We start from the raw sequence: 13,204 nt of genomic DNA, 5'->3' as shown, positions 1-13,204 counted from the left end.
ATGTGATATGGTATGATATGATGTGATATGATATGATGTGGTGTGATGTGATGTGATGTGATATGGTATGATATGATGTGATATGATGTGATGTGGTGTGATGTGATGTGATTTGATATGATGTTGTGATATGATGTGATGTGATGTGATGTGGTGTGATGTGATGTGATGTGATATGATGTTGTGATATGATGTGATGTGATGTGATGTGATGTGGTATGATATGATATGATGTGATGTGATGTGGTGTGATGTGATATGGTATGATATGATGTGATATGATGTGATGTGGTGTGATGTGATGTGATTTGATATGATGTTGTGATATGATGTGATGTGATGTGATGTGGTATGATATGATATGATATGATGTGATGTGATGTGATGTGGTGTGATGTGATGTGATGTGATATGATATGATGTGATGTGATATGTGATGTGATGTGATGTGATGTGATATGATGTGATGTGATGTGATATGATGTTTTGATATGATGTGATGTGATGTGATGTGATGTGATATGATGTGATGTGATGTGATATGATGTGATGTGATGTGATGTGATATGGTATGATGTGATGTGATGTGATGTGATGTGATGTGATATGATGTGATGTGATGTGATGTGATATGGTATGATGTGATGTGATGTGATGTGATGTGATATAATATGATGTGATGTGATGTGATATGATGTGATGTGATGTGATGTGATATGATATGATGTGATGTGATATAATATGATGTGATGTGATGTGATATGATGTGATGTGATGTGATATGATATGGTATGATGTGATGTGATGTGATGTGATGTGATATGATGTGATGTGATGTGATGTGATATGACATTTGCTGTGCTCCTGGGCCATGGGGCATGGGCACGGTGCTGGAGTAGGAGGGAGTTCGGTGATGATTTGTGTGGGGACGGAGCCCCCACTGGGGAAGGTGTGCCTCAGTAACCACGATGGGGTGTGCGTGGGGGTCCCTGGCGCTGGGGTGCACGGTCATGACTACAGCAGGGACCAGCACTCGTGAGCCCAGCTGCTGCCCGGTGTCCTTGGCTCGCGGGCCTCGGGAGCAGGCCTAGCGGGCGCGCGTTCCCGGCTGAGTCAGAGCCCCTCCGGGTTCCCCACCTCGAGAAGAGTGACTTCCCACTTCTGCAGTTACAAGCCTGAGCCCACCCGGCACCTAGGTGCAGGGGTCCTGGGGGAGGGGTGGGCTCTGTGCTGGTGGGCGGGCTCCTCCCCAGTCCCTTCAGTGGCCTTGATGGGGAAAGCTGTGTCCCAGGGTTCGGTGTCCCTCCCACGCCGCCTGACGCCACTGCGCAGGCCAGCGGTGGCTTGTTGCCCTTTGTTTGTGAGGTGGCCTATGGAACCTCCTTCCTGGAAACTGACTGGACGTGGCCTGAGAACACGCTCTGCGGTCACAGGCCCGAGGTCCCTTGGGCAGGCCCTCTCAGAAGCACCAGCAGGAAGTGCCCATGGCCGGGGCAGCCAGCGTTTCCCTGCCTGCTCGCCAGGAGAGGACCCCTGTTTCCTGGCCGGCCTCCCTCTGCTCCGGGTGACCCTGCTGGGCAGTCTCTGAGTGGACGGCCTCTGACCCCTGGGTCGCCGTGGACACCGGGGCTGCTGTAGCAAAGGACTACACCTGGGGGCATTGGTGGGGGGCTTCTAACAGGATTCACTCTCCCCCGTTCTGAAGCCCGGAATCCACAGTCCAGGTGTCCTGGGGCCGAGTGCCCTCCGCAGGCTCCAGGGGGCCACCCTTCCTGCCTCTTCCAGCTCGTAGCCACATCCGCCTTTGTCATCACAGTCTTCTCCCGGGGCCCCCCGTCTGTCCCCTGTTCTCTGAGAAGGACCCCAGGCTCCAGACTAGGGCGCACTGTGGTGTGGCCTCATCTGCACTGCGGCCACCCTGAGGTCTCCGGTGCACACGAGTTTCTGGGCCACAGCAGCCGCTGAGCTGCTCTTCGAAAAGCGAGGAAACCAGAAGACGGAGCCACAGGCTGGTTCGCGGAGCTCCAGGAGACAGGCGGGCAGGGCCGGGTCGCTGTGCCCAGCGCCCGCTGGCAGGTGCCGGGAAGTTTGTCTCACCACCATCCCAGCTGAGCGTCCGTGACCCCGTTTCCCACTGTCCCCCATTGACCCCACTTCCCACCAAGTTTCATCAGACTCAGAAGTGACCCGCTGAGCTGGGACTGGCACCTGTCCCGGGAGGAGCAGAGTCCGCGGGTGTCAGTCCCCACGACGGGAGGACAGTGTCTGAGCTGTCCCCTGGGCTGGGGCTACATGGGCCCTCCTTCTCGGGCCCCCCTTATCAAAGGACGCTGGGCATCCTAGGGTCAGCTCTCCTGGGCCTGGGCATTTACCGGGCACCAGATGAAATGGCTTCCGCGGGAGAGAAGCTGGCCGAGGAGACGCTGAGGATGGTGGACGAGGCCCCACACAGGCCATGGGCCACCTGGACAGGCCCGGAGGATGACCCTCCAGGGCCCCCACCTCCAGGAGCAGGCTGCTCCCCTCGGAGACACCTTGCAGGCACAGTGACCCTCCTTGCTCCCCTCTCCCAGTGCCACCCCTCCCCCGAGGTGAGCAGGCCAACCACATGGGATGTCAGGCCATGGCCTTGGTACCCCCTCACACATGTACCCTCCCACAGGGTACCCCCGATACAGGGTCCCCCACACGGGCACCTCCCACAGACACCCCCCACGGGTACCCCCTCACACGGGTACCCCCTCACACGGGGCACAGGGCTCGCACGTCCCCACCATGGTGCTGTTGGCCAAGGTAGAATCAGCAAGACACCTTCCTCTGTGTCCACTCCGAGTGAGTCAGGGTCGCCTGGCGGTCAGCCAGGCCCGAGGGCAGGTCTCTTTCCCATCTGGGTGACCTGCGATTCTGTGACGGTCACTTCGTGGCTGGTGCCATTATTTTCACTCTGAGCAGCAAACATGTTCAGGGCGCCCACCACCGCCGGGCACACCTGGGAGCTCACTTCACCCTCCCCTGATGGAGTCGGGGGAGGTGACCGCCAAGACCATGGCGGCCGAAGGCTGTGCGGGAGCCGGTGCCCGGGCAGGAGACAAAGGCAGACTTCGGAGGAGACCCAGAGGGACCACAGACTTTCCAGGACAAGCATCCCGCTGGGCGGGGAGCGGGGCACCTGGGGTGGGTGGGAGGGAGTGAAGGGGGGCAGATGGCCACACTGACCCAATGTTTGGGGATCCCAGGGCTGGCATGGGCCTCTCGGGCCATGGGGCCCACCCTCCGGGACACAGATGACCTCGGTGTTGGCGCTGACCTGTCACTGTCCAGAGCCTGACCCAGGAAGAGTCAGTCCCTCATGCTGGCGGCCAGCCTGGGCCCCCACCCTGAACCTTCTCTTCTGAGTTCTACCAGGAACTTCCCAGGCCCTGGGGACACGGGGACCTTCCTGTTCCGACTCAGAGGGAAGAGGGCCTATTGTCCCAGTCGAGGAAGCCACCCGAGGGCTGGGGTGAGCCTCAGGAATTCGGGGAACCCATGGCTGGGGGCCACACGCTGCTGGCCGGGCCCCCTCCCCTGATATAAGGCCTGGAGCCCGCTGCCTCGGCCTTCTCGCTCCAGCTCCTCCAGTTCAGAAGGCCCCTCCGCCGCAGCCATGAAGTGTCTCCTGCTCGCCCTGAGTGTGGCCCTGGTGTGCGGCAGCCAGGACACCAACGTCCCCCAGATCACGGGGGACCTGGACATCCAGAAGGTTTGGGGACGGGGCTGCTCTGCCGCGGGGGGCTGGGTGGGTGCTGAGCTGGAGCAGGTGGGGACACTGGGCCTCAGAGGACAGAGGGGCTGTGACGTCCGGGTCTGCATGACTTCTCCGGGGACGGACAGCGGCTGAAACAACAGACTTATTGTCTCCCCTCCCAGGTGGCCGGGACCTGGTACTCCATGGTCATGGCGGCCAGCGACTTCACCCTGCTGAACACCGAGGGCGCCCCCCTGAGACTGCACCTCAAGGAGCTGAGGCCCACCCCCGAGGGCAACCTGGAGATCATTGTGCACAGATGGTGGGTGCCCGGCTGCGGGCGGGCGGGGCCTGGCACAGGGCTGTGGGCAGCCAGGCTCCTGATGGGGGGCATGGAGCCCCGGGGGCGGGGAGAGGGGCTTGTAGGTTCCTGGTCCCCTTGGAGCACCTGCCGAGGGCTCTGGGCCCGCAGGCCAACCACACAGAGCGACTCTGGGGTCACTGTGGGGAGAGGCCTGTGTGGAGGCCCCTGGTCAGCTGCGCTGGGGTCAGGACCTGGGCACTCCTGCGATGGCCCTGTCTGCCCTGGAGAGGAGTGGGGGTGCCAGAGAGAGCAGGGTGGGGGTGGAGATGCCATCTGAACACAGGTCAACGCCCCTGCCCTTCGGCCACGTCTGAGCTGTCATGGCCACGGGAGGTTGCAGTGAGCGCCGTCTGAGCAGGTGGCCAGCTCAGAGCCTGAGGCCTCCTGGAGCCTGGCGTCTCCCGGCCCCTTCGGGTGGCTGCCACAGGGGTCTGTGCGGGCGGCTCACGGGCGCTGTCTTCCAGGGAGGGCAGCAGCTGTGTGGAGAAGAAGATCTTTGCGGAGAAAACTGAGGACCCCACCCAGTTCAAGGTCAAGGGTAGGTGCCCGCTCCGGGGCTGCTGCCCCTCGGCTGTGACCGCGTCTCAGGTCGACCCCACTGCCTCGCCCGGGGGCCCAGGCTCCCACCCAGACCAGCATGGAAGCCCCGTTTCACGCCCACTGTGGGTGCCAGGACTCGGGTGGGGGCCCTGCTGGACTGAGCGAGGACCGAAGTCCAGTCCGGCAGGTGGCAGACGTCTCAGGTGAGGGCGCTCAGGCCCTGTGCCAGGGGCGCTCTGGGGAACGGCTGTGCCTTGTCGTCCCCTGGTGGTCGCCCGGCGGCCATGCAGGGGCGCCGACCTGCCCTCCCTCTCCGGCCGCAGAGAAGACTGACCTCACCCCGCTGGTCCCTCTTGCAGACCCGATGGGCGGCGCGGTCCAGGTGGTGGACACCGACTACGAGAACTTCGCGTTCCTGTGCATCGAGGGCGCTGCCTCCCTGGAGCAGAGCCTGGCCTGCCAGTACCTGGGTGCGTGCCCCGCCCCCGGCTTCCCGAGAGGCTGGACAGAGGTCCCACTGTGAGGGGGGAGGGGAGGGCCCCCAGGTCCCGGGGGGAGAGGATGGGCAAGTGCTGGGACGGCGGGTGGCTGGTGACAGGGGCTGCCCTCGGGCTGGGGGGTGGGTGGGCGATGAGCCCTGAGGTGGGCAGGACAGCCTCAGGCAGCCCCGGGTCACTGTGGGTCCCACAGGTTTTGGCACCGCCTAGGAAGTCAGCTACAAAACACCTTTAAACTATAATGAGGACAGATGGGAGGGACAGTCCCCTGCCACAGAGGCGCTGCGCTCGGGCATCCCCAGGGCTCCCGTGGGCGTCACAGGTGCTGGGCCGTGAAGATGCCCTGGTCCATCAGAGCAGCCGGCCAGGCGGTGGAGGCTGCACAGGCCCTCGTCTGGTGTGGCTCTGAGACCCCAGCACGGTCCTGAGAGGAGGAGGCGGGCTGGGCGGAGGGAACAGGGCCCGGAGGACAGGTGTGCTGAGCGCTGGAGACCACCCTGGGGAGCGGGGCCGGGTCAAGCCTGCCGACCTCCAGATGTGGGCGTGTCCTTCCCGAGCGCGTCCCGGCCAGGTCCCCGGGCCCTAGCTCTCATCCAGGCCCCACGGCCCAGGGACTGACCCCTGCCCCGCAGCCAGGACCCCGAAGCTCAGCGAGGAGGCCATGGAGAAGTTCGACAGTGCCATGAAGCTGCTGCCCAGCCACATCCAGCTCCACTTCACCCCGACCCGGGCGAAAGGTGACCACCACCCCGGCCCGCGGCTTCCAGCCAGAAAGCCCTGCCCACGGGGGCGTCTTTCCCCAGGGCCGCCCCCCCATGCCTTGCAGGTGGGTGGGAGGTGGGGTGCAGACCCCTCTGTCCTGGCTCACCTGTGACCTCCCTCCTGCCCCTCCCCCACAGAGAGGTGCCTGGTCTAGAGGAGCTCACACCGACCGCCTCCCAGGGTAACGCACCCGCCCTGTCCCCCGTCCTAAGCATGGGGGTGGGGACATTCCTGGGGCCCACACCCCTCTGTTGCCCACGCTCTGCTGGAATGGCTGGCACCTGGGGTCTCTCCTGGGGGGCTTGGGACGGAGGCTGGCCGCCTGCCTCTCGGGAGTGGCCTTGAATTGCTGGGATGTGCTCCCTGCGCCCTGGCCACACACACGCTGAGGGCTCACTGCTCCTACTGGGCGAAGGTGGGGGCGAGGAAGGTGGGGCGGTCACTCAACCTGAGGTGGGGTGAGGCGGGGCTCTGTCTCCCACAGGAGGGGCCGTCTGCACCCCCAGTGGGGAGGGGCTGGTGAGGGTCCATCCTGAAGGGTCCCAGGAATCACAGGGGACCCCTTGTCCATTTCAGGAGCCTCGGCCCCTCTGCAGAGACGACATCACCCCCTCCTCCCAGGTCAGAGGACTTAGGAGGGACTGACCCATGGAGGCTGCTGGACGCCACTCCTCCCAGGACCCAGGCACCCCTGGGTCCCAGCCTGGGACCTGCTGCTCTGGGCAGCCCCCTTGAGCAATAAAGAAACTCACCAGCCAGGCTGTGTGCCCGAGTCTTTCCTGGCGATGGGTGTGGGGCAGGGGCAGGGGGCAGGGGCAGGGCCAGGCAGGGCCAGGGCAGGGCCTCTGCCTCATGGGCCTCGGGGCACTTGGGGTCAGTGCACGTGACAGGTTCTTTCAGCGGTCAGGACCTGATGAGCCTCAGAGGTGGCTCCGGGGTTAGCGCTGCAGTCCTGCCAGCACCAAAGCTTCACAAAGGGCAAGCGATGAAGCTGACTGGTCCCTTAACCTAGAGCTAACTCTCTGCAGAAACACTCACGTGCGTGACCTGCACAGCAATCTGCACTCTTAAAAATGCAGCCCGCAGTCCCTGGCACTGCTCATGGAGGGGGGCAAGTCCCTCTGATCGAGGGAGGAAAGGACCACATGCCCTGTGGCCCCCAAAGGCGCCCTCCAGGAGATAGGGGTCACTGCTGCACGGAGGAGTCGGTACGGAAAGCCCATCTCTTCTGGGCGGACGTGAGAAGGAGTGATTTCTCCCAGAGGGAGGAACGGGGCACAGGCGTGGAAAGGAAACACGTCTGTCTTTCACAAACTTTGTAGCATCACAAATGGAAGGACAGTCTGTAGTAACAGAAACGGATTTTCAAATAAGAACAATTTGTTACACGTGGTGTAACAGTGTATACACATATCGTGATATGTATCCTTTTATATAAATAGGTAAGGAACACATACATACCAGTTTTTGTATACTACGGAAGTCTTAAAAATATAGATGGGATGGATACATTTCTAGGAAAATATCCCCGACCGATACTGGCTGGACAAGAAAACCGTAGAGCTTCCTTGACAGACATGACGCTCGGTTCCCCTTGTTCTCGGTGCGCGGGTGCTGGTGCCTGGACAGGAGACGTTGGTTCTAGAACACGCTGCCGAGGGTGACGCAGGTGAGAAGGGAGACTGTCGCCATCCCCGTTACACATACATAAGCCCTGGCCGGTTTGGCTTGGCGGTAGAGGGTCGGCCCACGGACCAATGAGTCGCAGGTTCAATTCCGGCCAAGGGCATGGACTTCGGTTGTGGTTCAATCCCGGGCCTGGCCAGGGTCCTGTGGGAGGCAACCCGTCCATGTGTCCCTCTCACGTCAATGTCTCTCTCTCTCCCCCTCCCACTCTATCTGAAGATAAATAGAAAAATATCATTCTCCGGTGAGGATTAAAAACAAAAAAAAGACACAAATATATAAATAATTTAGGAGCGGGTTGAATGTAGCAATGTATGTGATCCATCAGATTTTAACATTGAAAATCAAGGCTTTTTATATTAGAAACTATATGAAAAATTCACTAACTGAACTGCTTCAGGGAGACATGCTCATATAAGTGCCTTTTTTAAAAAAAAAAAATCTTTTTATTAATTTGTTTTTGTTACAGATGTTTCTCCTTTTCCCCCCATTGACACAACCTCCTCTCCATCCCCCTCACCCCTTCCCCAGCTTTGTTGTCCATGTCCATTGATTACGCACACATGCATATAAGTTCTGTGGTTTATTTCTTTCCCCCCAACACCTCCTCTTCTGGGGTTTGTCAGTCTGTACCCCACCTCTATGTCTCTGGGTCAATTTTGTTCATCAGTTTGTTTAGTTCATTATATTCCACAGATAAGTGAGATCATGTGATATTTGTCTTTCTCCGCTTGGCTTGTTTCATTTAGCATAATACTCTCCAGGTCCTTCCATGTCGTCTCAAAGGATAAGAGATCTTTCTTACAGCTGCATAGTACTCCATTGTGTACATGTACCACTGCTTTTTTATCCATTCGTCTACTGATGGACACTTGGGCTGTTTCTAGATCTTAGCTATTGTAAATAGTGCTGCTATGAACATAGGGGTACATATATTCTTTCTGAATGCTGTTTCAGGCTTCTTAGGATATATTCTTAGAAGTGGGATCACTGGGTCAAATAGCAGTTCAACTTTTAACTTTTTGGGGTAACTTTTCCATAGTGGCTGCACCAGTCTGCATTCCCACCAGCAGTGTACTGGTGTCCCCTTTTCTCCACACCCTCGCCAACAGCTGTTGTTTGATGATAAGTGCCTTTAATGGATTAAAAAATATTTCAGCCCTGGCCAGTTTGGCTCAGCGGTTAGAGCGTCGGCCTGCGGTACAGAGAGACCCGGGTTCGGTTCCCGCTAAGGGCACGTACCTCGGTTGCAGTTTGTCCCCGGCCCTGGTTGGTCGTGCGGGTGGCAGCCACTCGATGTGTCCCTTCACGTCGATGTTTCTCTCTCTCTCCCTTCCTCTCTCTCCCTCCCACTCTATCTGAGCAAAAAATAGAAAAATAGCCTCGGGTGAGGATTAAAAAAAAAAAAAAAAAATATTTCAAAAACGCTGTATCCCATGAATGAGGCAGATTCTTCACACAGCAAGAGTGTCACCCAACCCTGGCTGGTGCTGCTCAGTGGTTAGGGTGTTGGCCTGCATACCAAGGGGTCGAGGGCTCGATTTCTAGTCAAGGGCATGTACCTGGGTTGCAGATTCCATCTTTGGCCCCTGCAGGAGGCAACCGATCGATGTCTCTCTTACATTAATGTTTCTCTCTCTCCCTCTCCCTCCCTTCCTTCCACTCTCTCTAGAAGTCAATAGAAAAAAATATTCTCTGGTGAGGATGAACTACAACAACAACAAAAGCAGAGTGTCACCCAACACAAGCCTACATTGCATCAACAAACAACCCTAAAATCCCAGTGGCCTCAGATACTAAAGGCTTATTTCTTGTGTGCAGATTAGCAGGGCTGTCCATGGTCACCCCGGACCCCGGTGATCAAACAGCCCCTTGCCCACGAGGTTGTTGGTCACCACGCCAAAGCGCAAACGCAGATGGGCCGAGGGCCTCGCACCGTCCATTTCACACTCTGTCCTGAAAGGCAGGCTTCACCTGCTCCCCAACCTGTCACCCAGAAAGAGCCAGAAAGTGCATCCGATCTCGGAATAGACAGGACACCTTCAAATGAATAACGTTTGGTTAAACCAGCCAACATCATATGTATTGGGAGGAGACTAACTGCTTTCCCCCAGAAACTAAGATGTAGAGATGGGGGTTTGGTGGATGAACAAAATGTAACCTTGGGATATGCATTCTCAAGACCTGGCCAGCCAAGGATCAAAGCATGAAAATAGATACAGTTTGCTTGATGGGCAGGAAAACAGCCCTGTTTGAACGGATTGGGTTGTTTACATGTGAAATAGAATAGGTTTGCATGTCAAAGGGCAGAAAAACTGCCCCAAAAGGATAGTGGGTGAGACTGCCCTGGTGTGAATGGGCTTGTTGTTTTATAATTCCTTTGATGTCTCTTCACTGAGAAAAGCGAGAGACAGGGCTTGGCTCTGTGGTCAGCAGAGACCGCATCAAGGAAAAAATCACCTAAAACAACACATAACCTGGGGAACCACTTTGCAAATAAATTGGGCTGCATTCAGAGATCTGGAGCATTTGCTCCCTTGCGATGCTCCCCCTCAGTCAAAGCCTGTAGTTCGTGGCGTTGTGATGGCCCCTGGCAGCCGAGAGACACCGCACTGAGAACGAGGCTCAGTTGTCCTATCAACATCTCGGTGAAAGTCTCGGCGCAGCAAGGCCATCAAAGAGCGAGGAGACATAAACGTGGGGGAGGGAACTCCTAGCTGGACAAAGCCAAAAAGAGGGAAGACACAGATTACCAATATCGGCAGTGACCCCTCGGACATCAGACGAATAGTACGGGAAAGCCATGCTCTGGACGCATACTGGACGACAGACGACATGGACCGATTCCTCAGGAGGTCACACAGCCACGACTCATCCACTACGGACTAGAGAGTGTGAAGAGTCCCACAGGTATTTTAAAAATGGAATTTCTATTTTTAAAACTCCCCGGAAAGAAATGTTCAGGCCCAGATGTCTCCTCAGGACACTTGCACCAACTGTGTGAAGAAGAATTAGCACGAACGAGTCTCGAGAAGGACAGAGCGTGCTTCCCAACTCATTGCATGAAGCTGACATTACTCTGCTCCCAAAACCCCACAGAGATTATTTGAGAACAGACCGATGTTTCCCATTAACATAGAGGCAATGATCCTCAACAACCGATCAGCAGATAGATGCCAGGGATACATGGAAAGAAATATACGGCCTAGCTAAGCAGAGTCTATGCCAGGGCTGCAAGGTGGGTTCAGCCCTTGAAAATCAATCCATGTAACCCCCCGTGTTACCAGGAGAAATCACACAATCCCATCTAGCAACGTAGAAAAAGCATCTGACCAAATTCAATACTCATTCATGATTTAAAAAAAAAAATGTTTTTTAAAAGCGCAGGGAAATAGGAACAGAGGGAGCTTCTTGATTTGATAAGGGCATCTAAAAAGAAAAAGCCTAGCGCTGGCCGGTTTGGCTCAGGTTAGAACGTCCACCTGCGGTCCGGAGAGACCCGGGTTCGGTTTCCGCTAAGGGCACGGACCTCGGTTGCAGTTTGTCCCCGGCCCTGGTTGGTCGTGCGGGTGGCAGCCACTCGATGTGTCCCTTCACATCGATGTTTCCCTCTCTCTCTCTTCCTCTCTCTCCCTCCCACTCTGTCTGTACAAGAAAAGGAAAAATGTCCTCGGGTGAGGATAAAAAAAAAAAAAGAAAAGAAAAAGCCTAGACTCAGCATTGCACCGAATGGGGACGATGGGTGCGTTCCTTGGTGACACATGATGGATGATCCAGGACACGGCAAGGGTGTCCACTCTCGTCCCCTTATTCAGGAAGGTCTAGCCAGGGCAACTGGTCGAGGGACGGTAATAAAAGGCACGCAGATCGGAAAGGAAGAGGTAGAGAATCTCCATTTGCCGACGGCATGACTGTCCACGTAGAGCATCCCCAGGAGGGTCCACAAAACCCGGAGCTAATGCGGGAGTTCACCAAGGTGGCTGGGTACAGGATAAACATACAGAAATCAACGCATGTCTATGAACTCGCAGTGGACATGTGGAATTAAAAATACAGTACCAGCCCTGGCCGGTCTGGCTCAGCGGTTGGCGCATCGGCCCGCGGACCAGAGTCAAGGGTTCGATTTCGGTCAAGGGCACGTACCTCGGTTGTGGTTCAATCCCGGGCTCCGGTTGGGGTTGTGTGGGAGGCAGCCCATCCGTGTGTCCCTCTCATGTCAATGTTTCTCTCCCCTGCCCCCTCTCCCTCCCTGTCGCACTCTCTCTGAAGATAAATGGAAGAATATCCTCTGGTGAGGATTTTTTTAAAATACCATTTATAATCACTCAGGAGAAAGGAACATTGGGCCAGAACCCCAAGGAAATATGTACAGGGTCTGTACACTGAAGATGATAGGCTGCTGATAAAAATTAGAAAAAACACCCAGATCTAAATTAGCGGGGAGACTCAGCGCTCACGGATGGGCAGACTCAGACAATCTCATGTTATAATGTCAGTCCTCCGATCGACACCCAATGTGGACGCAATCCCGTCAAAATCCCCGCAAGGATTTCGTGCACACGGGTGAGATTATTCTAAGATTTCTATGGAAAGACAGAGGCGCTAGAATAACTGAAATAATTTGGGGGGTAAAAATGAGAGGAACAGGTCTGCATTTTGACCCAGGACACTGGGACGCTGGGGAACCCCGTCCCCAAGGGCCGTGTGGATTTTACAACTGAGTCTCGTGAGCGTCCTTGGGCGACCTGTGGGGCGTTGGGGCCCTGCTGTCTCGTCTGTGGGGACATGTCAGCTGGGTGTCACACTCAGCTATAGCCTCTGAGTCAGCCCGACTCTGCAGTGACTGTCCTGCGCCCCCGACCCTGGAGAGCACGGGCACCGTCACCTGCTCGTCCTGCAGGGGGAGCCCGGCACAGCCCAGGCACCACCCTCCCGCCCTCACCGGGACCCACTGCCAAGACACAGCTGCTGCGCCCCTCCCGGGGCTGACCAGTCCCCGAGGCGAGGTGGGGCTGCCACCTGAGGTCCCCGAACCCACCCTGGCCGCTGAAGGACACTCCTTGGTGGAAGGTTCTGGTGACCTCTCTGAGGCCGGGCTGACAGTGGGAGATGTTTCGGGGAGCTGGTCTCCCTGGTGACAGTGGACCCCAGAAAGGCGCTGTGACCACCTGCAAGCCTGCCCCGGGGCAGTGGCTGACAGGCCCAGGGGCTCCCAGGGCAAGAGAGGGGGTGGCCATCGGGAGGGGCGCCGGGGTGCTGAGCACCTTGCTGGGGTTTGTGCCTTGTGCCCTCGCCCCTGCCGACAGCGGAGGGGAGGAGGGGCACAGGGTTCGGCGGCTGGCAGGGGAAGGGGTGCTCCCGGGAGGAGCACCGGCTGGGAGGAGGGAGCTGAGCCTGCCGGACGGGCAGACCCACCCTGTGTCCTCCTCCCGCCCCACAGTTCTCAGGACAGATGCGCAATGTGGGCAGACTGGCCCGACGGCACTGACGCCCACATGCCCTTCAGACAGGTGGGCAGGGCCCTTCCCGTGGGCACAATTCTGGGACCTTCAGGGAGTCCGGCCGGGACCAGGTATGAAGAGAGGGCACCGGCTGCCTGGCCTCCCCTCCCCCTGGGCCCCTGGGATC

General features: G+C 57.3%; 1 protein-coding gene across 1 annotated transcript; it reads left to right on the top strand.

Moving 5' to 3' along the window:
• Positions 1 to 3,646: 3,646 nt before the first annotated feature.
• Positions 3,647 to 6,044, top strand: LOC118629959 (progestagen associated endometrial protein). The gene is made up of 6 exons (XM_036261659.1): positions 3,647 to 3,742; positions 3,910 to 4,049; positions 4,556 to 4,629; positions 4,991 to 5,101; positions 5,761 to 5,865; positions 6,028 to 6,044. Exons 1-6 carry the CDS (start codon positions 3,647 to 3,649, stop codon positions 6,042 to 6,044), a joined length of 543 nt encoding a protein of 180 aa, XP_036117552.1.
• Positions 6,045 to 13,204: the final 7,160 nt, after the last annotated feature.

The sequence above is a fragment of the Molossus molossus genome, unplaced genomic scaffold (genome assembly GCF_014108415.1).
Source record: "Molossus molossus isolate mMolMol1 unplaced genomic scaffold, mMolMol1.p scaffold_m16_p_14, whole genome shotgun sequence".
Taxonomy (NCBI): domain Eukaryota; kingdom Metazoa; phylum Chordata; class Mammalia; order Chiroptera; family Molossidae; genus Molossus; species Molossus molossus.
This window is presented reverse-complemented; position numbering and strand designations above follow the sequence as displayed.

What these genes read in the sequence shown, in the direction of transcription:
- LOC118629959 (XM_036261659.1), top strand. Translation starts at nt 3,647, where the DNA reads ATGAAGTGTCTCCTGCTCGCCCTGAGTGTGGCCCTGGTGTGCGGCAGC. An exon ending in GAGATCATTGTGCACAGATG is followed by an intron (nt 4,050 to 4,555) that starts GTGGGTGCCCGG and finishes GCTGTCTTCCAG; the next exon opens with GGAGGGCAGCAGCTGTGTGG. An exon ending in CACCCAGTTCAAGGTCAAGG is followed by an intron (nt 4,630 to 4,990) that starts GTAGGTGCCCGC and finishes TCCCTCTTGCAG; the next exon opens with ACCCGATGGGCGGCGCGGTC.